Source organism: Eublepharis macularius, chromosome 12 (genome assembly GCF_028583425.1).
Source record: "Eublepharis macularius isolate TG4126 chromosome 12, MPM_Emac_v1.0, whole genome shotgun sequence".
NCBI classification, from domain to species: Eukaryota; Metazoa; Chordata; class Lepidosauria; order Squamata; family Eublepharidae; genus Eublepharis; species Eublepharis macularius.
Window position 1 is genome coordinate 66,519,176 of NC_072801.1, and position 26,301 is coordinate 66,545,476.

The window sequence follows — 26,301 nt, forward strand, 5'->3', positions numbered from 1 at the left end:
GGACTACCTTTATCTTTTTACCTACACAGATATAAGGATGAGGATTCAAGCATTCAATCCCCCACCTGTAATGGTATAGGCTAGCGACAGACACATCACACGGAGCTTCCGTTTCTCTGAGCTCCAAGTCCCTTCCATGCATCACTAGGCGGGGACAAAGCGGGGAGAGGCAGTGTATAATGTGGCAAGGACAAACATAACCCGGCACTGTGATAGTATCGTATTATATAAATTAGAATAATGACATTATATTGTGTATTATATTTTGTGAATGAATCCACTATGTATAAGTAGACATTGATGCAAAAGAGCACTACTGATATTACAATTCTGTTCATAACGGAAGGAATGTCACATCAATGAAACAATCCTACCATAGTGGAGTGTTATTTTTGTCCTTGCCTCACTAGGCAGGGTGGCAATAAACTGTAGCCTTGTCTAGAGGTGGGGCAGTGGTGGTGATTGAACAGATAGCCACTGCACACCCAGAGATATTACAATAGTGGCAGACAAAACCAAATACACACACACACACACCCAACAACTGGAAGGAACAGATGTCACACTAAATGTGGGCTGAGACCTAATGAACTTCGGTGCTCTGGATCCCACCCCTAGGCCAAGTCAGGAATGTTTAGACTTCGCCTATGGCTCTAAGATGGAGGACTGGCTGACACACTAGCAGGATATAGATGCTCCCAAGAAGCTGAGATCTGTTCTGGAAAAAGGCAGGCGACACAGGATTTTATCAACTCTGGCCTTTATTCATATGGTCCATCTGTTCTTCCAAAGCTGGTTCGCTATCAAGGTTCAAAACCGGTAGCTGGTCTCCACAGTGGCTTTTCCTGGCACATCGGTAAAGGTCCCTGTAAGAAGAAGCTACAGGTGAAGATTCCAAGCATGCATTCACGAACTCAGCTGTCACTCTTTAACCCTCGAAAATCAAAAACTGGAGCCAGTGGCCCAATGAGGATAAAGGAAGCAGTACCTGCCATGTTTCTGAGCAGTTATGACTGCATGCTGGAGGGAGCCGTCAGCACAGCACAAGTGGACATGGACATGGCGGGCTCGGCAGAGGACAGGCTGGGTTATTCGAGGCCAGGATTCATTTGTCTCCCCTGACCCTCGCTGCATGATCAAAAAAGAGAATCTCTCCTCCTTCAAGTCTGGGTTCTGGAAGAACATACAGGAGGGGGGAAAAGACTTTAGCAACATTTAAGTCTGTTCCACTCAGATCTACTTCCAGGTCTTAGCTGAAGGGCGGGTCTACCTAGCCCATAACCTTTGTAATTTGACCTGTATTTAGCAAAGCCCAAATTAATGTACGGTGCATGCGCTGCAATTCAGCACGCTGGAAAATCCCCACCTCCACATTCCTCGAGGATAACAGAGGTGGAGCTAGAAAGACAGGGCTTCTTTTTGTTTATGAAGACTCCAAGGCAAAGGGCACAAATTAATGGGCTTCGACAACACCATGCCCCATAGTAAAAGCAAGCCTGGTTGTTATAAAGCACTGACTCCATTCTGAGTAAAATGGACGTATCCACAGAGCAAGCTGTGGGAATGAGACCAGTTTAGGCAAGAAGGTCTGCGTCACTTTCATCCTGAGTTGTAAATACAGCCTACAACGACAAACACCAAAAGGAAAAATGTATATATATGCATAGTTTCTTACAACTGATGACACCCACCCCACTGGGCGCAGACTGGAGACAAACTCTACCTGCTCATTTCCTGCTGCCAGCCCCCACCCCCCAAGTACAGAAGATAGAAAACCAGCATCCTATTATATTCAAAGACCGCTCCCCCCCCTCCCCCAGATACACACTTCTGCAAGCAGCTTCCCAGTATAATGAAACTACCTTATACATATTATCAGTCCATTCACTGAGTATTTCTCTCCAGGATGTCAAGCAGAATTACAAATATCTCCCACAGTGATCACTAAATGGGAGAGTCCAGGACCTTTGGCAAGCAAAACATGCAGTAAGCTGCTATCATACTTTGTAAACCGCTCTGAGTGGGCATTAAGTTGTCCTGAAGGGCGGTATATAAATCAAATGTTGTTGTTGTTGTTGTTATCATCATCATCAAAGTGATCAAAACACTTGAGACAAACTACCTAAGCTAACCTTATTCGCATCGCTGTAAGGGATGGTGATCATCACGACAGGCAGAGAAACGAAGGCACAGAGAAAGAATCACTTGCTCCAGCCGCCCAGAGAGCGCCTCTTGTTCATGCTCAAAGCTGCTACGGGACACAAAAACTCTCTAACGTAATTCTAATGGTCTGCAGCAAGACCAGCCAATGAAGTCACCCGCCGTGTAACACAGCTAAGGAGGGCACTTACCCAGCTGAAAGGCAGGGGGTGATAGGCTTGGATGAAGTTACAAGGCAGAGTGCAATCAGATGACGCTAAGCGGGGACACGGCAAATGATGCGGACACTGACCGTGGGAGAGAAAGATGGGAGGGAAGAGATTAGCATTCGATTGTGGTGAATCTTTCCGGGCGCCTGATCAGTAGGGCTCACAAGCTGGCAGGTTTCACATCGCCCTCGTCCCCATCAGTCCAAGTTGCCGCATGCCTTCAGATCACAACCCTCCCAACATCTCAGCCAATATCCTAGCTAACAGGGCCTTGACGCCACCCTCCCCTTTTTGCCAGCCTTTGTTCCAGGTTGTTTTAACACTTACCGGGGCAAAAATGTGAGGTTCTCGGGAGTCGTGAACTACTTTATCTGTGCCCTGAATATGGGAAGCAAAGCAAAGCAATGAGTCAATAGGACATTAGGACTATCGCTTCCTCCAAGGAACTCAGGTGGGTCCTTTTTTCTCCTCCATTTTAGCACCCGCTTCCCTCTTTATCTTCTCAACAACTCTGTGAGGTGGGTTAGGCTGAGAGAATGACGAGCCTGAGGTTCACTTAGGGAGCTTCACAGATGAGCAGCAATTTGTAACGCATTCTGCCCAGCCCTAGTCCGATAGTTCAACCACAACCCCATACCAACTAATAAATACGTCACTCCCCCTCTTTCTGCCCCCCCGCATACCCTATTTCAAGGCTTCCTATTACGACAGAAATTTGGGCAAAAAAGCTGAGCAGGCAAAACAGCAATGGCAGGAGCTCCTCCCGCCCTTTTCAGGCAAATTAACAGTTCTGTGGAAGAGAAAGATTTCCTGTCCCAACAACAAAAAACCTACATGGCGCACCATACCTCCACCTGCCAATCAATGACAGCCAGATTGGTGTACAGGTTAGTGTCAGGTTCAAATCTCTACTTTGCCATGGCAGCTTGCTAATGAGGAGGGGCCAGTCACACATCCTCAGCTGAACCCACCTCACAAGGTGGTTGTGTAGATAAGATGGAGAAAGGGAGAATGTTGTGAGCTGCTTTGGGTCCACATTAGAAAGAAAAGCAGGAAATTCAGTAAAATGAACCAACAATGAAGTTTGAGGTTGTGTGGCAAAAATCGTCCCCCTCCTAAATCACCTGAGTTGGATTAAGGAACATTTTTAAGGAAATAATTGGGAAGGATTACAATCATTATCAGATAGGGTAGGGAGTTTAATGCCTCTCAGGATACAAAAATACAGCTTGGGGAACAGCAAACAAATCCCTGCCCACCCCCTTTCATTTGGTCCTTGCCTCCAGTGGACTATGATGAACTGAATGTGGGAGCCTCAAACGTCCCTCCCTCCCTCCGCCCCTGGTCAAGAAAAAGGCTGCAGGAACGCCTTGATGCATGTTCTGGGGCAGGGTGCAAACAGGTCAAGGGGCCTCACCTTTAATATGACATCTCGAGCTTCCATGAGCATCTGATGGCCTTCCTTGGTCCCGTTTTCTACCAGAACCTGAATAGCAGAAGAAGGAAATGTCGGTTGCCAGACACCACTTCTGAACAAAAGACGGCTTCTGTTTCCCAAGTGCAAGGGAGGCTTCACCGTGGGGTGAAGGCACCCAACAAGTGGCAAACCCATCCAAACACATTTTAGCTGGCCTGAAGCTGATCCAAAGAACGAAGGCCACAGACATTCGCTGCACGCCAGACTCCAGCTTATACTGCCTACCCACCACCACACTGGATTCCCCCAACCCAGTGATCCCCAAGGACTTTTTAGGAGCGAGAAGGAAGTATTGTGAGCGTAGTAGGGACAAATCAAAAGTTCTATAGCTCGAAAAAGAGATGAGGCAGTGGATAAGGCTCATAAAAATTGGCATCTCTGTTACTTTGCGACAGCTCGGTATATGTGTGTACCTTTATTTGGCATGGCACAAGGCCAAAGTGATGGCAGGAAGCGCGGCCCACACTGTTACTTCTTTCTCATACCACAAAGCAGATCATATTTGGGCTTGGATCCTGAGAACAGGTTCTGTGTGTGCGGGACATCCTCTGCTGTGGAGTGGACTCTGTCCTCTACTAGCACTTCTATTTGAGGAAGATCAGAGCCTCGTGCAAACGGACATGATAATGTAAGAGGCAGCACACCATCCAGGGCACACAGAACTTGTTCATAAGATCCAATCCTTGGTTATTGTTGAGAAGGCAAATCAGAAGTGACAAAAAGACTTTGAACCCTCACTCTGACATAATGTAAGGCGGGGAAGAAGAGAAGAGGTGGAAACAGCAATCAGAAGTGGGAGGATCTAGCTTCTGCCATTAGGAAACTGGAGAGATATTTCAACGCATACACATGCCCCTCTGAAGAAAGATAGTCACCTAATGAGGCTCCTCTTTGCAATATGAAAAATTGTATGGCAAAGTCCAAGGACCATTGAGACTTTGACCTTGTGTGTGTCTCAAAGGCAGGATAGATGGAAATGGAATTCATCTGAGAGCACATATGGAAGAAGAGGTTGAGTCAATCTAGGTTGGAGGGAGCGCTCACCAAGAAGCTATCGGTCTTTCTCCAAAGAGTTTGTACTGTCTCTTCTCTCTGTGAATAGCTTGGGAGCTCATTGAGGGAGAAAGCTGACACTACAAGGTCAAACTTCACCTGCACCAGAGAACAGATTATTAGCCACAGTCCAGAGTGATGCCGTTATAATGCAAAAGGCTTCTTCCTGCCCAAGATACTGGAAAGACACTATTAAGCAGCATCAACAAAAAGAGTCCAGTAGCACCTTTAAGACTAACCAATTTTATTGTAGCATAAGCTTTCGAGAATCAAGTTCTCTTCGTCAGATACATGTTACAGAAACTGGTCAAATATAGAAGAGGAGGGAAGAGGAGGGGAGGAGAGAGAAGAGGCAATTAGGGCGTGAGAGGGAGGGTGCAACCAAAACATTCCTTTGCTAGTAAATGTAAACATCTCCTTTTGGTGTTGGGGTCAGTTGGAGTTTGCCCTGTTAGTTTGTAGCAGCAAAACCAATTCCAATGCAGTATAAGCCTTCAATAACCACAGCTCTCCCCGTCAGATGCAGATGCAGCAGTGAGCAAGGCAGAGCAAGTTGTACGTGATCGTCCTAGACTGACAAAATGATCACCCAAATACAGAAGAGATTTCTTCTAGGGGTGAACTGTTCTAGGGGTGAAAGGGATATCTTCACAATCATTTCCTCCTGAAATCTGTCAAGCACAACAAACCTGGAACTCTAATACATAATTACCACTTCTTGTACTTAAAAAAACAACAACACCTGTCTCATTTTGCAGAGACCAGAACTGCCCTCTTCCCCCCCCCGCTTCTCTCTCTCTCTCTCTCTATAGTGAAAACTCCCATGACAGTTAATTACCAATAGTAATTAACAAGATCCGAACAGACTCAGGCAGTTCTGACCACAGTTCCCGTGGGAGGAGATGGGGAGGAGTTGTTTTTACCTTGGGTGAGACAGGGAGGAATTGCCGGAAATAGACTCCAGGGAAGCACAGATTCTGGCCTGGAGAGGTCCCTGGGGAGAGAGCAGCCAACAAGTAGAAACTTGGACTAGTGGAGGACCCTGGTAAAGGAGAAGCAGCTCAGAGGCTATTATGTAGGTGGAGCGAGGCTAGGATTAGGTTTGGTTCCTCTGCACAGCATCACCTACACCCTGGGATTAGAGAGGAGTCTAGAAAGTTTTCTTTTTTCCAATTCTGCACAGGTACTTAATGTCCAACACAGAATTGAAGCAAGGGGCTAGCAGAACTGGGTTGCTTGTATAGACTGGCATCCTTACCATCAAGCCAGTCCTTTAGTTCCCTCTGCACCCCTCCCTATGGGGAAGGAAAGGACTAGATTCCAGACTGTGTCATCAACTGTAGGGGCCACAAAAGGCTACTAGCCATGCCCCAATCTAGTGTAGCTTTGTACTGAGTTAATTGCTTCTAAGCAGTTAACTGCTAAAAGCTGAAGACTGAGGAATAAGATCAGAAGACTTCACTCTTGTTGAAAAAGTCAAGTGACACATTAACACAAGCACTTGAAGTGGTTGTCTGCTGAGCCAGAGCGTTACTTTATTACAGTCAGTACAGTCTCCTCTGACTAACAGCAGCTCTTCAGGGTCTCAGGTGAGGGTCTTCCAATTCTTCACTTGATCCTTTTTGAACTGGAGATGTGAAGGGTTGACCCTGAGAGTGTCTGCATGCAAAGCCCCACCTTTATTTCCAACTACAGTCTTCCAATTTCCCCCTCCCAGCAGATGTCACATGGTAGTCCTCTGACCAGCGATTCACACAGTGAGCAAAAGCAAACTGAACCCAGGAGCTTCTGCTGGCAAAGCCCATGTGATAACAACTTCTTCCTGCTCCCATTCTCCTTGACAATTTTTTGGGGGGAGGGAGGCTGTGGCTCAACGGTAGAGTGGCATTCAGAAGGCCTGAGGTTCCATCCCCAGCATCTCCAGGCAATAGGTGATGTGAAAGACCTTGGCCTGAGACCCTGGAGAGCTGCTGCCAGCCTGACTAGACGATATAGACCTTGATGGACCAAGGGCCTGGCAGCTTTATGCATTCAACAGCCATGCTACAGAACCCGCATTCCTAGTCCTCCAGGCTGCAGACAGAGGCTCAGAAATACAGACAATGCTCAGTGAAAATGCAACATGGGAATATGTTTGATTTCCACCGGTCAAAGGTTACGCCTCTCTGCACTTGGATAGCTCTCTCATTGTGACTTTCAAACAGCATTGTTACAAAAATGACAAAATACACAGGGCTGGGATGCTGCAGGTGGTGGCTCTTTCCTCACGGCAGAAGGAGCCGTCATCCATTCCAACGGCATTCAGAGCAATTTATCCGTATCGCTTACAACAGGCTGCAAAGTTTGACTTTTGGAACAGCCACTGAGAGATATTTGCACACTATGCCTGAAAAAAATCCTACCATGACCTTTGGAGGTTTCCGCAACTTTGCAGGGTTATTTATTTTGCTCCATTGTTCAATTCACGATGGGGCATGTTGCACTGGTGGCGACTGAGCAGAAAAACGAATGACACGAGCCCCCCCCCGCCATTCTTCCCTCCAGTTCTCACCTTTCATCAGTCTCTCAGCCAAGGCCAACATTGCAGTGGAGGAGTCGATGTTCATGTACTCCTTTAATGTCTTGCCCCAGATGTTATGTGCTGCCCTAAAGCGAAAGGAAGAAAATAAGAAGCAAGTTTTCACCCCCAAGGAAGATGGCAGGGCCTGTGGAGATCAAAAGCCTCCTCAGTTTATGAGTCCAGCAAGCCTTCCGTCTCCACAAATCTCTCAAGAACCACAGAGGAACAAGCAGCGCTCTTTCTTCCTTGAGATATCTTACCAGCTGACAGTGCCGGTCCCAGAGCCAAAATCCAACAGTGTGGAGGGCTGAAAGTCAGGGACTCGTTTCTGAATCTGACAGGAACAAAAGGAAGAAAAATTGTTCTATAAATGCTGGCCTACCTTACAGGGTGGTTCTTAGGACTGCTTAGAATGTGAAGAGGTCAGAAAATTCAGGCTGCCGTTTAAGGCTGCCATGATTAAATTTGATGGGTCGAATCCAGACTAAAATGGAAATTTCCACCGTTCCTGCTGCAGACCCCGCCCCTCTGTTGTGCCCCAGGCCTCTCCTATCCCCCAGGAGCAGCATAGAGACCAGTGGGCAGAAAGAGGCAAGAAAGCTAGCTCCATTCTGCGGATGGAAAATCCTGTCTGATTCCAACTCTAGTTAAGTAATCAATTGACCAACTCCACATGAACCTAAATAAGATCATAATGTCGGATAAAATATCACCTATGATTAACATCATCATCTAGTTTTTATGTTATAATCTTGCTCTCTTGGTGGACAATCAGTACAATATCTTTATACGGCTTTTCAGACAGAAAGAAACTTGCTCCCAAAGAAACTTGCAGGATCCAAAAAACTAAAACAGAAGACAGCTGCAGTTTAATGCCAGCGTTCATTTGGGAGGGGAGACTGTTGGACGGAGCTGGATGCAGCCATGACCAATAAGCAGCATCTACTTTTCATACATTCAGATGTTAGAGACTTCTGAGGCCAACAGTCGCAATACAAGTCCAGGGCTCCTTTGTCTAAATGCCATATAAGCACCGCTTCTGAGCTCCCTCTTCCACACATGCATAAGAAACGGTACTCTTAAATACAAGACAACACTGAAATAATAGCAAAGGTGGGCACATCCACCCTTTCACCACTTGAATTAGGGTTGCATAAAAGGACTTCCTAATTCACCCCAAGTATTTGGGGACAGACAACCCAAAACAGCTGAATCAGCAGCTCACCTCATGGAAGGCTCGGGACACAGCTGCAAACATCCCATCCATGCGAGCTGCCATGTACAAAAAACTGAGCTCTTCAGTATAACTAGGGAGGGAAAAAAATACAGCCAGTCAAGTAGGGGGCGCTGTTTCCGTATACTGCACTCATGTCAAGGGGACTGGAAAGCAGGATAAACAGAAGGCGAGGCAGGAAACTGCCACTGAAGGCTTGGACAAAACATGTAGCGAAAGCACCGTGTTCGCTAGCTCTTGTTGCCCATTATGAAAAATTCAAGTATATCAGCACCATATTTGGCAAACTGAATTCACCTAAAAGTCTTTGGTTTACACATTTCCAGTCTCCACGAAAGCTTTGGGGAAAAGTCAAAACTTATACAGGCAAAATTAAGGGAAACCAATGATGGCTGAGAAGGCCGCAGGTGCACGGACAGAATATTTGAGTTTGATTATTGTAGATCAAAGCAATCTTGCATATTTTCTGTTAGAATAAAACCAGCTTTTCTTCCATTCTCAGGATGTTGAAGACCAACAGGATTTTCACAGTGTATGATTTTGAGCGTCCTACTTCAGACACCTTGAAAACGTGTTGTTCTTTAAGGTTTACCATGCTCAGCTATCTTAAATTGGAAGGTTGCCAAGGGTTTTGCAAAAGGAAGATTTTTATAGGCATCCCTCTGTCCAAAGTTCTAGAGAATCACAGTACTAAGCATTTACGTAACATTGTCAGTGTTCACAGTAGTGCAAAGTAATGATAACAGCAGCCTTATAAAGCAGGCTGGTATTATTTCCATACTGCATGGGTGTGGAGAGGCGGAGATGAGGGACAGCGGCTTGCCTCGTGCCACATAACCAGTTAACGGCAGAAGCAAGATCTGAAGCAGAGACAGCCTGGATCACTGCCCAGTCTTTCAGCAACTATGTTGTATGTTCTATTTGGGGCTCCAGAAATCAAGCCCGTGAGTTCTGTAAAGGCTGCCATGGACACTCACTTAAGTTCCACCCAATGGTAAGTTGTCTTACGGAGGGCCTTCAGGACTTTTTGCTTCAGGGCCTTCTCTTTGGCCCGATCCAGCTGACTCAATGGATCTGAAAAGAGAAAGAAAAAGAGGAATCTATATGCCATTGCTATCCTTTCCATTACAGTAGTATCAGGGTGACTTGTGATAAAAAAACAAAAATACCACAACTGCCACCCAGTCTCTCCCACAGAACTAAATGCACAGCCAGGTATTCACCAATTACAGGTGACTTTGGCAAGCACACCACAACTTGGGGACATCAAGCTGCCTCTTTTTCTGGCACGTGGGAGAGTGAAAATGGGTAATATCTCAACATAAAACTCAGAATACACATTGCCTCCCAGCTTGGCACCAGGCAGGAGAACAGCCCTTTCTTTTCCCCCGTCCACTAGAAGGGCAGGGCCGTTCCCTCCCCTGACCCTGGACTAGAAATTCTGGCTTGCCCACTTCTGAATGCATCCATCATTTCTAAGAGCTTCCCAGCCCAATGAAAGCAGTAAAAATGACCCTGCCCTTCCTTTTTTAAATTAAAGACAAACCTAAAAAAATACAATTACCCATGTACTAATAAAACAAAAACAACTAATCCATATACAAAAACATACATAATACAGAAAAAACAACAAAAACAAACTAAAAGTTTTCCGATTCTCTCCAAAACAAATATTCGTATCATGTCACATCTACACTTTCTGAAAGTAATGATCAACAGCTTACTTTTTACTAATGTCAAAACCCCTTAATCCAGAAATCATCACATCGTTATTCTATATTTCGTATGATTGTGAAGGGTTTCCATTCATCAACAAACAACTCTGCCCTTCCTGACAGCTGGAAAAAGGAAAAGTGTCCAACTCGTGACAAAGAAAGAAGGCACCAGACTGCCAGGATCCCTTACTGCTCCTGATCACCTCTGAAGTACAGTGAAAGGATGGCCCTTTCCCGTGGGGGACAGTTAGGATCCGTTGCCTCTTCCTGGGCTGAAAAGAGCTCACAAGTGGAAAGAAAAATCCTCAGTCATTTCAGGTACATTCTAGGTGAGAACTCGCTGGATTCTCCTGTGAGAAGGCCCGCCTCTCACTTCACACCATACCCTAGAGGAATGCAGAAGTAGAAATAATTTCTACTCTTCTCAGCTTGTCTCAGACAAATGTGAGCAGGAGTCCAACACTTCCTCACTCCCCCAGGCTCCTGTGAAAGCCAGCAGAAGACAGAGAGGGGTGGAACCACTTACCTCCCATCTGTGCAGAAAACAAGAGACTTCTCCAAGTCTGAGGAAAGTGCCAAACCTCACCTTCATCTACAAATGCACATTGCCTAGAAGATTCCTACACAAGCACACAAAGGCACAGTTTCTCCTTAACCCAGACTCTAAAATCACCAAATGGGACAAGTTACTGAGCTTCTGAAAAAGAAGTAGCTCAATGATATATATGCTGGATCTATTAAAGGAAGTTTCCCATCCAACACAAAAGTTAGTAATAGAATTCTGTGATGCAGGAGTTGAAAGAAACATTGGTTTTAAAAAAGTTGTGAAATAGCTGGAGGGAGGAATTCAGCTGGTGCCTACAATTTAGGAACGGAACCCCCACGTTCAGAGGAAATACGTCTACAGTGCTCAGAGGCAGAGAACAAAGAAGGGATGGCCTTCACCCACCGTAAGTTGGCTTATGAGCTTTCCAAGTGCATCGTGTAAGTCTCTCTCTTGGAGGCTAGAAGTTGAGTTGGACAGATTTTGGATTTAAAACAGTACAAAGATGACTAGTTCCGTACCTTCTTTGATTTTAACACATCTCTGCAGTACTGAGGACTAAAGTTCATTTCTTGTATTCTAGAAATCCAAAAGGCCACAACTTAGTGGAGACTCGTGTGCGCTCGTGGGATGTTTCCCTGAAATCTTCACTCAAAGCAGTATCAACCTCCACCCCAGACGGCTCTAAATTCATACTCACCCTGAGTAGCCACCTCTGCTTTCAGCTTCTGCTCTAGCTGCTGCGCCCTCCTGCACAGCTCCTCTGTCTCGAGGGGGCGTTTGCGGCTCCACAGGTAGTTGGTGAGGGCCTTGGCCTGCTGCTTCACATCGCGCACAGAGGATTCTGCAAAACAGAAAGCAAGTTGAGAAGGAGATACTGCAGCAACCCTCTTTAGTGGCCTGAAGGGTTTCCCTCTATATAGTGCTGTGTCAATGACCACGTGAAGGAGGACAGATCTCTGTCCCGAGGGGCCAACAATGCAAATTCCAATGGACTGAGAGACAGAAGAGAAGAAAGAAGGACAAACAAATGTAACAGAGAATGGATACATACACATGATCACCTGCCACATGGCTTTTCCCTTCTCACAACCATACTAGGGGAAGAAGGGAACACAGAATAAGGCTCCTTCCCTTGATCTGGCTAATCGCACATACACCTTATATTTTGGTCTACCAAGAACAGGTCAATACTGCCTACAAGTCAATACTGCCTACTCCAACTCTCTGTGGTCTCATGGAGGAGTCTTTCACATCACCTACTACCAGCTTATTCTGCTCTACCACTGAGCCACAGTCCCCCCTGATAACCCCTCCAGAGTCCATTCATTCTACAGAGAGAGACAGAATAAGGACATTTCCATTAAACAGCAACAACAATAGCCAACCAAAGCTGGGTCAGCAGAACAACTGGGGAAAGTAGCACCTTTGCCCCCATCCACTCTACATTATTTCCTACAGGGTGGGGAATCCAATCTCTTATCTAAAGCCTCTCAGAGAACCAATTGCAGAGGTTTTACAACACAGATTACAGAACATCCGTTTAATCTGTACCTCTGGGGCTCTGGAGGTATGACTAAAATCTCAGTTATGGTCACTTAATAATTCTGCATCCCAAATGACTCCAGAAAGGCCACTACCAAATCCCTCATCCACCTCCTTCATTTTCCTCTCCCCTCCTCTTTGGATTTTACTCACCAGCCATCAGAAAGCGAGCAGACTCTATTAACTCAGGTGGAAGTCTGACAGCTTTGAGATGGACAATTCCAGGGTGCTGGCGGTGAGGAATTTTGCCCAAGAAATCTGACGAATTATCCACTTGGGTGACCTTAGGAATGACACTCGCCAGGCCCTGTAAAGGAAAGAAACATGAAAGAGGTATATAAACCCAGATTTTGCCTGGCTAAATCTATGGGAGTTAGAAAAATCCTAAAACAGGATCTGCTGAACTTGCCCAGCTCTTTGTTTCCCACTGCAACAATCTACATGGCTCTAGAGAACAAAAAGGCTAAACTGTTAGTCTTTAAATATTTTTTGTTAAAAATGTATAGTGTTTATATGTATAGTTTATATTTGTTTTCTTTTCAATGTCAATATTAATGAAAACTACAATGACAGCAGCAGCTGTGTTCTGTTAGTGTAAAGCACATATAGAGGATTTAGAACTCCCCCTCTCTAATCCTGACCTGGATAGCCCAGGAGAGCCTGATCCCATCAGATCTCAAAAGCTAAGCAGGGCTGGCCTTGGTTAGTGATTGGATGGGAGACTTCCAATGAAAACCAGGGTTGCAGAGGCAGGCAATGGCAAACCACCTCCGTTAGTCTCCTGCCATGAAAACCCCTCCAGGGGTCACCATAAGTGAATTCTGACTTGAGGGCTGGATTTCATTTTCTTTCTAATCCTAGATGTGCATCAGCCAGTTATAATTACCCAAACAGTATGAGCAAAGTACATGGTTAAAGGCCCCCTTGTTTACTGTTCATTTGCTACCTTTCAAACTGTTTTTAAAAAACCCACCTAATTTAAGCATGTTAAGCACAAAAAGTTAATATGGGAGAGCTGAGTAGTATCCAAGGCCACAATAATTTCTAGGAGACTTCTTGGCAAAATATGACAAGTCAAACATCAGCACAGGCAGATTTTCCACTCCTCAATTTCCATGTCAAGAATCAGAGGAGTTAGCTGTGTTAGTCTGTAGTAGCAAAGTCAAAAAGAGTCCAGTAGCACCTTTAAGACTAACCAACTTTATTGTAGCATAAGCTTTCGAGAATCACAGTTCTCTTCGTCAGATGCATGGAGGGCAAGAAGAAACTTGCCCTCCATGCCTTTCTTCTTGCCCTCTATGCATCTGACGAAGAGAACTGTGATTCTCGAAAGCTTATGCTACAATAAAGTTGGTTAGTCTTAAAGGTGCTACTGGACTCTTTTTGATTTTGCATGTCAAGAATGGGTTCAATTGTCAAAATACATTGTACAGATGCTAAATGGGAAAAGGTGGCAGTTTTTTTTGCATGCATGGCTAGTGCAGCTGGAGACGGAAGGAAGATGCAACAGCTCACTGGCGAGTGTTTGCCTGCAACAAAACCAAAGCAGACCCGGTGCCTTGCCCTTTTAAATCTGTCGGTAAAAGCAGGGAATTTTTCCACCTAAGCGGCAAGCTGCTCCTCTTCCCCTCCAACTCTAAACGTTTCAATGTAATGGTTGATTTTTGCAAACCATTTTGAACACTAGGAGAGAAAAAAAAACAAGATGCATATAGTTTAAGATCAGCCATTACAAACCTAGGAGGAGTCAGGCCCTCCTTTGCACCAGCATCTCAGGAGACAGGCATTCTACGTCTCCTTATGGACGCATGAAGAAGGGCAGTACATAAGTAATACTAATTCTTGAGTGCCAAGCAGTTTTGCATGTGACCCACCCTGCCATGTCACCCCTCCAGTGCCTCCTGTCAGTCCGGTTAGAACCCTTATCTACTCTAAAGGGAGACGCATAGGAACCACGCTCTATTTAAGACCAGTTAGTGTTGCCAACCCCAGGCTGGAAAATTCCTGGAGATTTGGGGGTAGAACTTGGAGTCAGATTTGGAGACGGGAGGGACCTCAGAGAAGTGTAATACCAGAAACCACCCTCCAAAGGAGACATTTTCCCTGTTACACTAGGGCGGGGGAACGACCATGAAAAGGGAAAGAAAAAAATAAAGCTTGCCCTAAACGAAACATCTGAAGCAGCCGCTCTCCAAGCTCTCCTCAAACGCCACACAGTCGCCATTTTGAAACGGAACGTGCTGCGCCTGCGCAGCACCAGAGCCTCACATGACCTTCCGCTTGGAACCTCCCGACTGCCCTCTTGAGAAGGAATTTCATACCTGCCTCCTTAGGCGGAGACTGTCGTAAACCAATCGCCGAGAAAGGCGCGGTGACGTTCGGACAGGTTCGCCCAATCGCGAAAAGATATGCAAATAACGGTCGGGAGGAAGCAAATCCGACAACAGGCTCGCGGCTTTAGCGGGCGGTGAAGGAAAGGGGTCTAGGACAGAGATCGGGGAAGGGGAGGGTACTGTGACGTTTCCAACTCCACCTTCGCGGAAGTCCGGCTCTCGCCAATGCAAACGCTGATTGGTTTTCAAGTTGCCCTATTGACGGCCGGAGAGTGAGCCTTATTTGAATAATCCTTACGGATTGGTTCGTTTTTATGAGTAGAAGCATTTAAAAAGCGTTCTTTTTAAACTCGTTTGACGCGTTCGATTGGTTGCTAGGAGGGACACTGGGAAGCCCCACCCACTCTTTTATATTTTTTACATTCTTCCGCAGTATTTTCACGTGGCTGCGGTTCGGCTGTACTGGACTCCCTTTCGTATTATTGCAAGTAAGGAGAAACACGTTAAGGCAAACCGTTTTTATTTTGAAATAGCAATACTACGAGAGGGAGTTAACGTGGATATTTTCAGACTGCAAAAACTTCCCCAACTAGAAAGAGAGGGGATCAAGATTTTTCTCGAAAATGGGTCGCTTCGTTTTTGCTGCTTCCTTTCAGCATATCAGTGACACTCTCTGGTATGTGCCAGCCCTGCTTTATGCCCAGTGAAATCAAGACCCTGCTAGTCTGCCTTTTCTTTGCTTTTTTTTTAAAGCGTTTGAGGCTGAGCGTACACGCAGGCGTGCTGAGGAGATAAGGGGTTTAGCGGGGCGCTGCTGTTGTCAAAGGTCCTCTTCATAGAGCCAAGCTACAAGTGACGCCTGACGCAGGTTGGACACTCGTCAGCTTGCCTCAAGTTTTGATGGGAAATGTAGGCGCCCTGGTTTTACAGCTTGGCTCTCCATTACAGCTGCAAGACCAGGATGCCTACATTTCCCATCAAAACTTGAGGGAAGCCGACTAGTGTCCAACCTGTGTAAGACGTCGCTGTCTCCAGTTAAAAGGAGCCGGTGGTAGGTGATGCATAAGATCTCTGCCTGCGACCCTGGAGAGCCGCTGTCCGTCCGAGTAAATGATACTGACTTTGATGGACCAATGTTCTGGGATCACGATAAGGCATCTTTGTGTGTTTAACATGTGGGCATTCAACTACCGAAAAGGGTGAAGCAGGACCTCGAAGCATCTTGATAGTAAAGCAATAGCTGGTCTCCCCCGGCCCGCCCCCTCCCGGCACCTCCCGCCACACACCTGTTCTTATAAGCACAATACTTACTGACAATTTCTGACGCCCAAAACACGCTCTATAAAAGGACAGCTTCTCTGAGCTGCACATATATAAAACCTTTTATTTTGGAAATATCTAAGAGAGGGTGACACCTTTTTAAAGAGCATTACTTCGCATGCACACAGCATAAAAATGAAACGCTCCGAGTAGCTCGTCTGCCAAACATTGCCTTTATTTCAGTGGAAGGGTTGCGTATGTTTCGAAGCCAGCCAGTGTCCTTAGAATTCAGCTGCTCATGGTGAGGACCTCCTCTAGATGCACGGGCAATTGTTGGTTATTGCAGCTAAGGACAATGTGCCTGAGGCTGAAGGTGGCATAGTAGATGCACTGCCGGGCCCTCGTCATCTTCATCAGCCTGCAGGCGGTGACGGGGTAGAGTTTCCTGCTCCGACGATGCCCAGTGCCGTGATAGGAGTACCCTCCGGCCCCACACACGCCCTGGAGCTGCGCCACCGAGGCATGGATGAAAATGTTGAACGGCTTGCAAGAGTGGACCAGGCTCTGATGATTCATCATGATTTTGCAGTAGTCTGTGCTCTCGACTTCCGTCTTTGGGTTGTCCTGATGCTGCTTTAAGAACATCTGGTACTTCTCATTATGGGCAGAGGCTCCCACCAACAGGTACGTCATTGATGCCAAGTAAAGGGGTATCATCATCAGAGTCCACATTGCCACCTGCAGTTCAAGGAATGGGATGATGATCTTGATTCTGCCTCCCAGCAAGCAACACAGACCCCAAATATGGTGGCCAGAGAGCCAGCAGCCCTTTAAGCGGCGCTTTCAGTATTAGATTGATGTTGGATTGGTGGCTGCCGTGACCGGGATAGCCCAGGTGAGCCTGATCTCATCAGATCTCAGAAGCTTAGCGGGGCCAGCCTTGGGAGACCTCCAACAAAGACTGGCAATGGCAAACCACCTCTGTTAGTCTCTTGCCTTGAAATCCCCAGCAGGGGTTGCCATAAGTCAGCTACGGCTTGAAGACACTTTCTACCACCACCACCACCAATTGCTACAAATGTTGTCTACGTGTCCTTCCATACATCTCTATATTAGACATGACTGATGGGTAATCAAATCAATAAAGCATCAAGCCATCCCAGTAAAATGGACCCAGTTCTAGTTTGAGCCCAGTAAGAGAAGATTAGCATCACCCCCTGCTTTACCTGACTGTAGTGCTCGATGCAGTTGTCCGAGTACTGTTGCAATTTTGGTCCAGGAAGCTTAAGAGCATCAGATTTCCTCTCAGTATATATACAGAGAGAGGGCATACTGGCATGGGAGTATCCAAGCCAAATTGAATAGGATGTGGAAACCACAGGAACAAAGAGGTCCAACTGTACCAGGAACAGAACAGTCTTTCACTTGTGGTTGCTACGTATTTTTCCTGGATGTCAACTGCTGTCTGACAAGCAGGATTTCCCATATGAGGCTTTTTGTTCATTCTGCAGTGCTGTCCAGGAAGCTGGATGGGCTGGCAGTCATTCACACATTACAGAGTATAGACGTTGGGTCTGAGCTCCCCACCGCACTGACCTGTGAGTTGAAGGTTTTCCTTGATTTGCATGCATGTTGTTGCCGATTCAGATCGCAACTGTGGCACATGCACAGGAGGGGCTTTTAGCCTTCTCTGCTGCACCCTTTTCCTGGGCATTGAAATTTGGCCTGATGTGGAAGCCAACAGATGTGAGTTTCTTCACAATAGGCCAAACTGTGTATCGCTGGCCTGGGACCTTTGCCAGTTGGGAAAATGTCAGGGTCTTCCCCATGGGTTATCTGCCCCAATTTCAATGTTTTTGGGAAGCATCCCCCCTCCAACTTCCCACAGAGGTGGCATTCATGCACCTCTGAGGGATTCGCCAGCTTTTCTCTGATCTTTCTCAAGCCTGCTTTGATCTGAAGTTTTGGGAAAGATCGCAATAAAGCCTGGATGGCTGATTTGGAGGGGAGGGGTAAATTTTCTGGCCTACATGGCAGTTGTTCCCGTCTCTGCTACCAGGAGCTTAAAAAAACAGCACTAGCTTATTGTTTTATTGATATACCACTGTAACTATATGTATAGCAGGTTCCCTGGACACCCAACTTTCTTTCTTTTCTTTAAATCTCTAGCCCCTTCCTTTATGGAGATATAAAGGAAAAGGCATATCTCGGCAAGGGAAAAAGCTAGAGGTGTAATTTGAAGGAAGGAAGGAAGGAAGGAAGGATGCAAAAGCTCTTGTAGCCCAGTAGAGAGTGGTGGCCACTTCTGGGGCATTAGGGCAGGGGAGTTTCAGGGAAGTCTGCAATGTGGAAGCCCCATTGTTGCTGAACTTTACCAGCAGCTGCAGTAGCAATGGGGAAATCACAAGATCCTATCCCCGTGTGGGAAACCTCTGGATAAGCAAGGATTTGGACATGGGTTTTCCCACAGCATCACTAATTCGGACATCAGAGTGGTTCCTTCAGGCCCAGTGTTTTGATTCCTACGGTCTGAATGAGAAATAATTTTGCATTTATTGGCTGGCAAAACATTTGACTGGGAAATACCTTGATACCTAAGCACTGGTTTCTTGGATGCTTGCTTACTCCCTTTCCTAGTTTGAAAGAGATTAGATGCATCTTGGGAGGGTGTCCTTTTTTGGCAAGCATGAGAGCTAGAAACTCACTTATTTGATTCCAGCTTGGAAATTCACGAGTGTGTGATTTCTGCATTTTGGACAACCTTGAATGATAATTCCCTGATTGTTCTAAAATGAGCTTGAAGAATTGGTTTAGGCTGGAAACTAAGGGGTGATGTGGTTACAAAAGACCGTTTGTTCTTCCCGGGGCAAGGAAACTAGCTGTCCTTTGCACAAAAAGAAACAGGCATCTTTGTTGGTACCTTTCTTGGGGTGGGGGACCAACGGGCATTCTGAGTGTTTGTTCCTGCTCAGCCTGCGGAACCAGGTGAAGAGGGTGAAGCCAGCTCAGAGGCACACAAATAAGATTCTCCATTAGACAGCTAAAGGAACTCTACCAATAAGCGGCAAGTTCAGAAATCCACCCTCCAAAGAAAAAACCTGCAGAGTTGAGTATTGTTTTATGTGGGTACTGAAGATAGAGGGGCAGAGTTCTCAATAGCTCCTAAATCAAGTGGAAGGGGATGGTAGTAAATACAGATTGAGACAGAAAGACAGCTCTCGGTGAAGGCAAAAACATTATATGATTCAAAGTATTAACAACAAAATTACAAACTATACTGAGAGCGTGACTTCATTGGAAAGTTGCAAACAGATCGCCCACATTTTTAAAAAATTGGGATACTGTTGAAAATTGCAGGCTTCCTAAGTACATTTTGATTTCATGTACTCTTTTATGATAATCAAGCTGGTGCGTCCTTATTTTCATGCTATTTTCTTTTTCCTTGTGTGAATTTTTTCACTATATACATATGACCAAGTTTGGTACATGGAACTCTGATTTTTCTTTTGGATGTTCTGGTTTGCATGTACAAGGCTTGCCAACTCTGGGTTGGGAATTTCCTGGAGATTTGGGGTTGGAGTCTGGGGACAGCAAGGATTGAAGAGGAGTTCAGTGGTGTAGAAGGAGACCATTCAGTCCACCCTTCAAAGCAGCCATTTTCTTCAGGGGAACTGACCTCTGTAGACGGGAGCAGATGTAATTCTGGGAGATCTCCAGGCCACACCTTAAAGTTTGCAACTGATGTTGAAATGTATTTTTACATTATTTATAGTCCACCTTTGAGACTTAAGATAGATTGCATAGTATAAGTCAATAAATTAATGGCTAGGATAGTCAATAATACAATAGGGTAAGTATTGCAGAAATTGGAAAATAAGCAGAAATCTGATACGTAATGGAAAAGCAATGCTGAAATAAAACATAAGCAAACTAAGATGACGTATCGTGGAACTATCCATTAGGAGCATACTTATACTGACAGTACGCAATAGATCAAGATGCGTAGCCATGTTAGTCTGTCCGTAGTAGTAGAAAAGAGCAAGAGACCAGTAGCACCTATAAAGCTAACAAAATTTATTGTAGGGTATGAGCTTTCGTGAGACACAGCTCACTTCTTCAGATACAGCTAGAACGTGAGTCCATCTGTCTATCCAAGATACAAGTTTTTATATATATATAAATGGCATGCAAGTAAAAAAAATACAGCGATGGACCAGCTTCTCTTCATCTAAAGCTGAGACTTCATTGTCTTCTATAAAACGTACAAGGTTTGTATTTTTAACCATATCTCAAAACTGAATTCAAAAGCACAATTTGATTTCCTAAAAACGAATGTGTCAAAGATGGCCAAGATTTAAATATATACAAACATGTTCCAGTCCAGTCCAAAAGGCAGGTGGTTCATTCCCACAAGGTCTCTCGTTATATTAATCTGGTTTAATTTCTTCAGACTTTCACCAGCTTTTTACGCTGGAGAAACAGGAAGGAAGTGTCCCTCTTGGCTACCAAAAAAGTCTATACTGGAGATCATGGGACAGGCATGTACCGAAAATATGTGGGATGGAGGCTATAGAAAGGGGAGAAATTAGGCCATGCTAAGTGAAAAAGCAGGCTGGATCCAACACAATGCCATTTTTGTATGTATCAAATTAGAGTTGCTAGCCCAACTCCAAGTTGCATTTCGTGGTGGAGACTTCAAAAAGGCATTGCAGGATGCCACTCCATCACTTTTGACTAGGAACACGGAAGTGACATCAGTACAAAAACTATAGAGATTGGGAAGATTCCTAGAGCGTCGGTGCATTGCACCAATGTCACTTTCGGGTTCCAGCCAAAAGTGACATCTCAGCATTGTGCAACATTGTCCCCCTCCTTCCATTTCCACCCCCATCGCTACACTGAGCGCGAGTGGGGGACAGGAAGTAGTGGTGGGAGTTTGCTCGCTTTAAGCAAGCAAATGCCCCCCCCCCCCTTGTCAAAGACAGAGTGTTAATTTTTGCCATGGTGTGGGGGAGGTGGCTGTTGGGGGGTGGCTGTTGTGCAGCAAGTCTGAGGAATTTCTTCCTTTGAAGATTTGTGCAGTTATTTTTGTGGCTGTTGCAATCGGGAGTCCCTGCTACATAAAATTCCCCTCTTCAAAATGGACAGGCCACCCTGACGAGTCGCAGCTAATCAGGATGTGTCTTTGGCCCATGTGGGCCCAGTAGGAACACTGGCCACGTTTGGTCCTCTGCAGCTTGCATGTGGTTACAGATACCTGTGCCTTGCTGACCCGTAAGGCCCGGCGGTAGTGGGCACCAGCCTTGTTGCAGATGTCCTTCAGCTCGTTCCGAGGAATGTGGACGAAGCTGTTGGTATCTTTGCAAGGCCTTGTCATTCCTCTTCGTAGCATCATGACCCCACAGTAGTCTTGCCCCGCATTGGTCCGGGGGAAGTCAAGATGCTGCCTCAGCAACTTCTCATGGCGAGGATTCTGGGGAGAGACATAGTTCACAGCCAGAAAGGAAACCGAGAGGATCAGCATCAGGGCTTTGCTTCCCTTCAGAATGAGCGCCATGGCTGAACTTTGTGGACTCTGCAACAGGAACAAGGAACAAATAGGTTAAAGCAGGCCTCTACCGATTATTGCTCCCCACCACTCAAGCTGAACACAGCATAGGTTGCCAGGCTCCAGGTGGTGGCTGGAGACCTCCCAGAATTACAACTGATCTTCAGGTGACGGACATCAGTTCCCGTGGAGAAAACAGCTGCGTTGGAGAGTGGACTCTATGGCATTATACTCCACTGAAGTGCCTCTTCTTCCCAAACCCCACCATCCCAAGGCTCCACCCCCAAAATCTCCTGGAATTTCCCAAACCCAGACCTGGCAACCCTACATTCATCTAAAATACTCGATGAGCTCCATTCTGTTCTTAACAGAAGTGGGAAGTTTGTCAATTCCTGGGAAGTTGTCATACACAGCTATTGGTCTATTTTTTGCTTGATGGGCTCCTAGTCACGCAGATTTGCATTTAGAATCAATTTATCTAGTGATACAAAATTGTAAGCCATACTAAGTGATAGCCCAGGTGAGCCTGATCTGATCAGATCTCAGAAGCTAAGCAGGCCCATCCTTGGTTAGTAATTGGTATGGGAGACCTCCAACGAAGACCAGGGCTGCAGAGGCAGGCAATGGCAAACCACCTCTGTTAGTCTCTTGCCATGAAAACCCCACCTTAAGTCAGCTGTGACTTCAGGGCACTCTCCACCACACAAAATTGTAAAACAGACCCAAACTTAGAGCTAAGAGGAGGATACAATCCCTAGGCCCACAACATACAGTTGCTAACCTCCTGGTGGGCCCTGGAGTTCTCTCAGTTGATCTCCAGACTACAGGGATCCGTTCCCCTGGAGAAAATGGCAGCTTTGGAGGGCAGACCCTATGGCATGCTATAGAATTTAGGTGAAATCCTTCCGCAAATTCTACTTCTCGATAGGCACTTCTATGAATCGCCAAGAATTTCCCAGGTCGGAGTTGGAAACTCTAAGATACATGATTCAGCAGCTTTTCTGATGCGAATCTGGATTTTGTCAGGGCCTGAATAGGAGTCCCCATCATGTCTTTCCTTAGAAATTAGCTGATGGAAGAGAGCTCTAAAGGGCACATGAACAGTAGATTCAGGCTGCATGATGCCTAATGGTGACTGCCCAGGACAGACTGGGAAATTAAAATGGACCAGAAACAATCTGAGTGATCCTTGAGATGCTACAAACCAATCCTGCAGGGGCCACGCAGCTCAGACCTGGCCAGTGACACCAAAGATAGATGTTCGCTCACACATGGCCTTTTTCTGTACCACTGGAGGCAATGTATGAGTGGACATCCATCATTGGGGCCCCTGGCAAGGTCAGAGCTGAATGCACCCTCAAGCACTGGCAGAGCTTCTGGGCCCTGTTTCCTCCTAGCTACCCAGAGCCCTCCAGAGCAGTGGCCCACCGGGAACTTTCCACGTTCAGTGACCCCTGGGACTGCCTCTAGCCCCATTGCAATGGCTCTTCAGTACAGAACAGTATCTGAAGAAGGAGCTTTGGCTCTCGAAAGCTCCTACCCAGGAAGTCTCAGTCTTTGAAGGTGCTACTGGGCCAGAATCTTGCTCTTCAACTGCAGACCAACAGGGTTACCCCCCTGAAACTATTCTACAAAGTCAACACTAGATGGCAGCCGAGGACAAGGAATGGGACCTTGCAGAGCAGAGACTGGAGAGAACAAATTGGTTTTTGTTTTGGAAGACTGTTGTATGAAGAGATGCAAAGGCGGGTGGAGCTTCCGGACCTTAAATAATACAGAAGAGGGCCTTTCAACAGATGCTGCTTGATTAGAAAAGCTGCACTGGCTGCATTTTTCCCTTCCTCCCCCAAGCCTGAAAGGCCTCGGGTTGTGTTGTGCTCCGTCGCTTATGGTGTCCCAATAGAGGGGGAAAGACAAGAACAAAGAATACATGGATCTGTCAAGTCCAGTATTGTCTACACTGCCTGGCAGGAGCTGTCCAGGAACTCAAGCAGAGGCCCTTCACGTTACGTCCTGCTTGACCCTCTTTTAAAACTGGAAGCCCCAGGGACCGAAGCGGGGCCCTTCTGCATGCAAAGCGGATGCCCTGCTGCTGAGCCACAGCCCTTTCCCGACACATTCTTGCCTTCATTTATTTATATTCCGCTTTTCACCCCAGTTGGGACTCAAAGCGGTTTAGAACATACACCCTCCTCCTCTCCTCCGTTCTCTCACAACAACTATCCTGTATCAAAGCTGTATCTGAAGAAACGAGCTGTGACTCACGAAAGCTCATACCCTACCACAAATTTTGTTAGTCTTGCTCTTTTCTACAACAACTATCCTGTGAGGTAGGCTAGGCTGAGAGAGGGTGACCATCCCAAGATCCCCCAGCAAGCTTCTAAGGTAGAAGTGGGGATTCGAACCAGGGTCTCCCAGGATCCTAGTCCAACACCATATCTACTATATCACACCAGCTGACTTAAAGCAGTTTGGGAACTGCCCAGGGGGGAGAGTTAACCTCACCTTTTCCACCACAGCCCTGATACATACCAAAATGTCACAGTCGCCCCTGTCGCGTCTGTTTTGATGCTGAACATCATGTGTGAGAATGCCAGTTAGCAACATAAAGTACCCCTACAGCCCCACATCTGCCCTCTAAAGATGACCCATCATTCCCGTTGGAGTCCAGACCGCATTTGGGGACCAGTCCAGTCTTGCACTGTGACAGAAGCGTGCCCTGACTTTGACGCCCCAAATCATCCCCCTGCCAATTTTGACTTCGCCCCAAATAGCATCATCCACACAGCTATCCGCCTTAACACCAGCTTACCTCCATGTTCATCCAAGCAGAGGATACAGTTGCCTGCAGAGCCAAAAATCTTTCACATTTCCTTTCCTTTCCAGGACCCCTTATAAAGAGCCCAGCCAGGTGCTGCCAAGAGATTAGCACCGATCACATGGAAGGGGATACAGAACTTGGAGACAATGGCTGAATCAGCAGGAAGGCGGGTTAGGATTAAGAAGAATAAAGGAAAGGAGAGTCAAGACACCTTTGACCTCACTGTTTGGGGTCTCTCTCTGTTAACCAGTAAACGCCACAGTATTCTTGGAGTTGCAGGTTTTGGATTTTTCTTCTGGGTGTGGGTGAATTCCTAAAACACTTAATTGGTTAAAATACTATGAATTGCCCTTTGTTTTTGAGTAAATGTTAAAAGCTGTGTCCGTGCCCGTCTAGGGTTGCGGAAGAGGAGAGCTCTAATCTCTTTTCACTGCAATCCTATGGTGAGTGAAGCCAATTGAAATTAATGCACTTACGGTGAAATCCTAAACAGAGTTACTCCAGTCTAAGCCCATTGAAATCAATGGGCTTAGACTGGCGTAACTCTGCTTAGGATTTCACTGTCAGACTGGAGCAACTCTCCATAGGATTGCACTGTTTGACTAGGATACCGTGACTCTCTTTGTTTGCCAGTGGGGCAAATCTGTACCTAAAGAGCACTTTAATGCATCATGCAACTCACACTCAACGCAGCCATATTCCCCAGGGGAATTGATCTCTGTCGTCTGGGGAACAGCTGTCATTCTCTGACATCTCCAACCTGTGAAGTCTGGCAATCCTAGAAGCAGACAAGATAAAAAGCTGGCAGAATCCAACCTCCTCCATGTTCATTTTAATGGGTTCATAAGCCCTGTTTGGTGTCAGATCTGTGGCTAAATAATAGTTGTATCCAGACTACCTTCTGCAATCAGACAAGAGTCCATTGTTTTCAAAAGATTTACTGAAAAAGGCAACCATTATAGTCCACTGGCCAAGATTCAATATCCTGGCTGGTACACGTGTATTGTTACGAATTATAGGCAAAGAACAAGGTACAGAGTATCAAACCCCAGCAGGCCCAACCTCCCCCCATAGTTCTCAAAACAATCCCCTTGAAGCTGAGAAAGTGAAAGTTTCCCAAGGCTGGAAAAGCTGTAGTCAAAACATTCCTCTTCTGTGAGATAGCTGCTAGGGAACGTCTTGGCACCTGTGAGTAAAGCACTCAGAACACTAAAAGAATTAAAATGGAGTCTCTTTGGTTATAACATAAAGGAAAGCATTCTGAACCTGACATTTGGCTCCATGTAGGATTGCACCACCTGGTCTGGTTTCTGTCCATGCCTACAGACAGACATCGGCAAAACTCCTTGCAACATTCTAAGGCTTTGTACGTATGTTCAGGAACACTAAAAAACGTGGACTCTTAATCGCATGTACAAATCCGGCCCACATACATGCCCTCAGGGTCCCTGCAGATGTTTGGTTGTATGTCTGTCAATCTGGAGGTAGAGCCATTCAGCGCAATCTCGCTCCCTCTATGCTCATAGAAAGCTGGCATTTTGTGCGCATGAACAAGGCATTACTTAAGGACCTGTTGAGTAAACGAAGGGATCTCATCTTGAGCGAGGAGAATTTCGGAGCTTGGGATTTATAGAAGGCTTTGTGTTGGTCTGCCAAAGAGAGAAGAATTGTGAATTCGCACGCTTAGGGTTGCCAGCTTTTAAAACTGGTCCTCTGGCTGCCTCTTTAATATCCATTTCAAGCAAATAGTGGGTAATGTTATTTACTTCCATGCCATGAAAAGCTTCAAATGCCCCTGTCACCATATTAAATTTCTATTAAAGGGAAGAGGACATTTTTTTT

At 46.1% G+C, this 26,301-nt stretch overlaps 1 protein-coding gene across 1 annotated transcript; it reads right to left on the reverse strand.

The window, feature by feature from the left end:
• Nucleotides 1-748: 748 nt before the first annotated feature.
• On the reverse strand, nucleotides 749-14,742 carry METTL17 (methyltransferase like 17). The gene is made up of 14 exons (XM_054994978.1): nucleotides 14,659-14,742; nucleotides 12,651-12,804; nucleotides 11,653-11,796; nucleotides 9,671-9,767; nucleotides 8,685-8,766; nucleotides 7,720-7,793; nucleotides 7,451-7,545; nucleotides 5,823-5,893; nucleotides 4,891-4,998; nucleotides 3,787-3,855; nucleotides 2,697-2,747; nucleotides 2,352-2,447; nucleotides 989-1,173; nucleotides 749-866 (listed from the first exon to the last, which is right to left on the reverse strand). Exons 1-14 carry the CDS (start codon nucleotides 14,719-14,721, stop codon nucleotides 749-751), a joined length of 1,407 nt encoding a protein of 468 aa, XP_054850953.1. The 5' UTR covers nucleotides 14,722-14,742.
• Between the last annotated feature and the right edge of the window lie 11,559 nt (nucleotides 14,743-26,301).

What these genes read in the sequence shown, in the direction of transcription:
- METTL17 (XM_054994978.1), bottom strand. Translation starts at nt 14,721, where the DNA reads ATGGCGACTGTGTGGCGTTTGAGGAGAGCTTGGAGAGCGGCTGCTTCA. An exon ending in TGCTCGCTTTCTGATGGCTG is followed by an intron (nt 11,797 to 12,650) that starts GTGAGTAAAATC and finishes TCTGTTTTGCAG; the next exon opens with AATCCTCTGTGCGCGATGTG. An exon ending in CTCGAGATGTCATATTAAAG is followed by an intron (nt 2,748 to 3,786) that starts GTGAGGCCCCTT and finishes TCCCATATTCAG; the next exon opens with GGCACAGATAAAGTAGTTCA.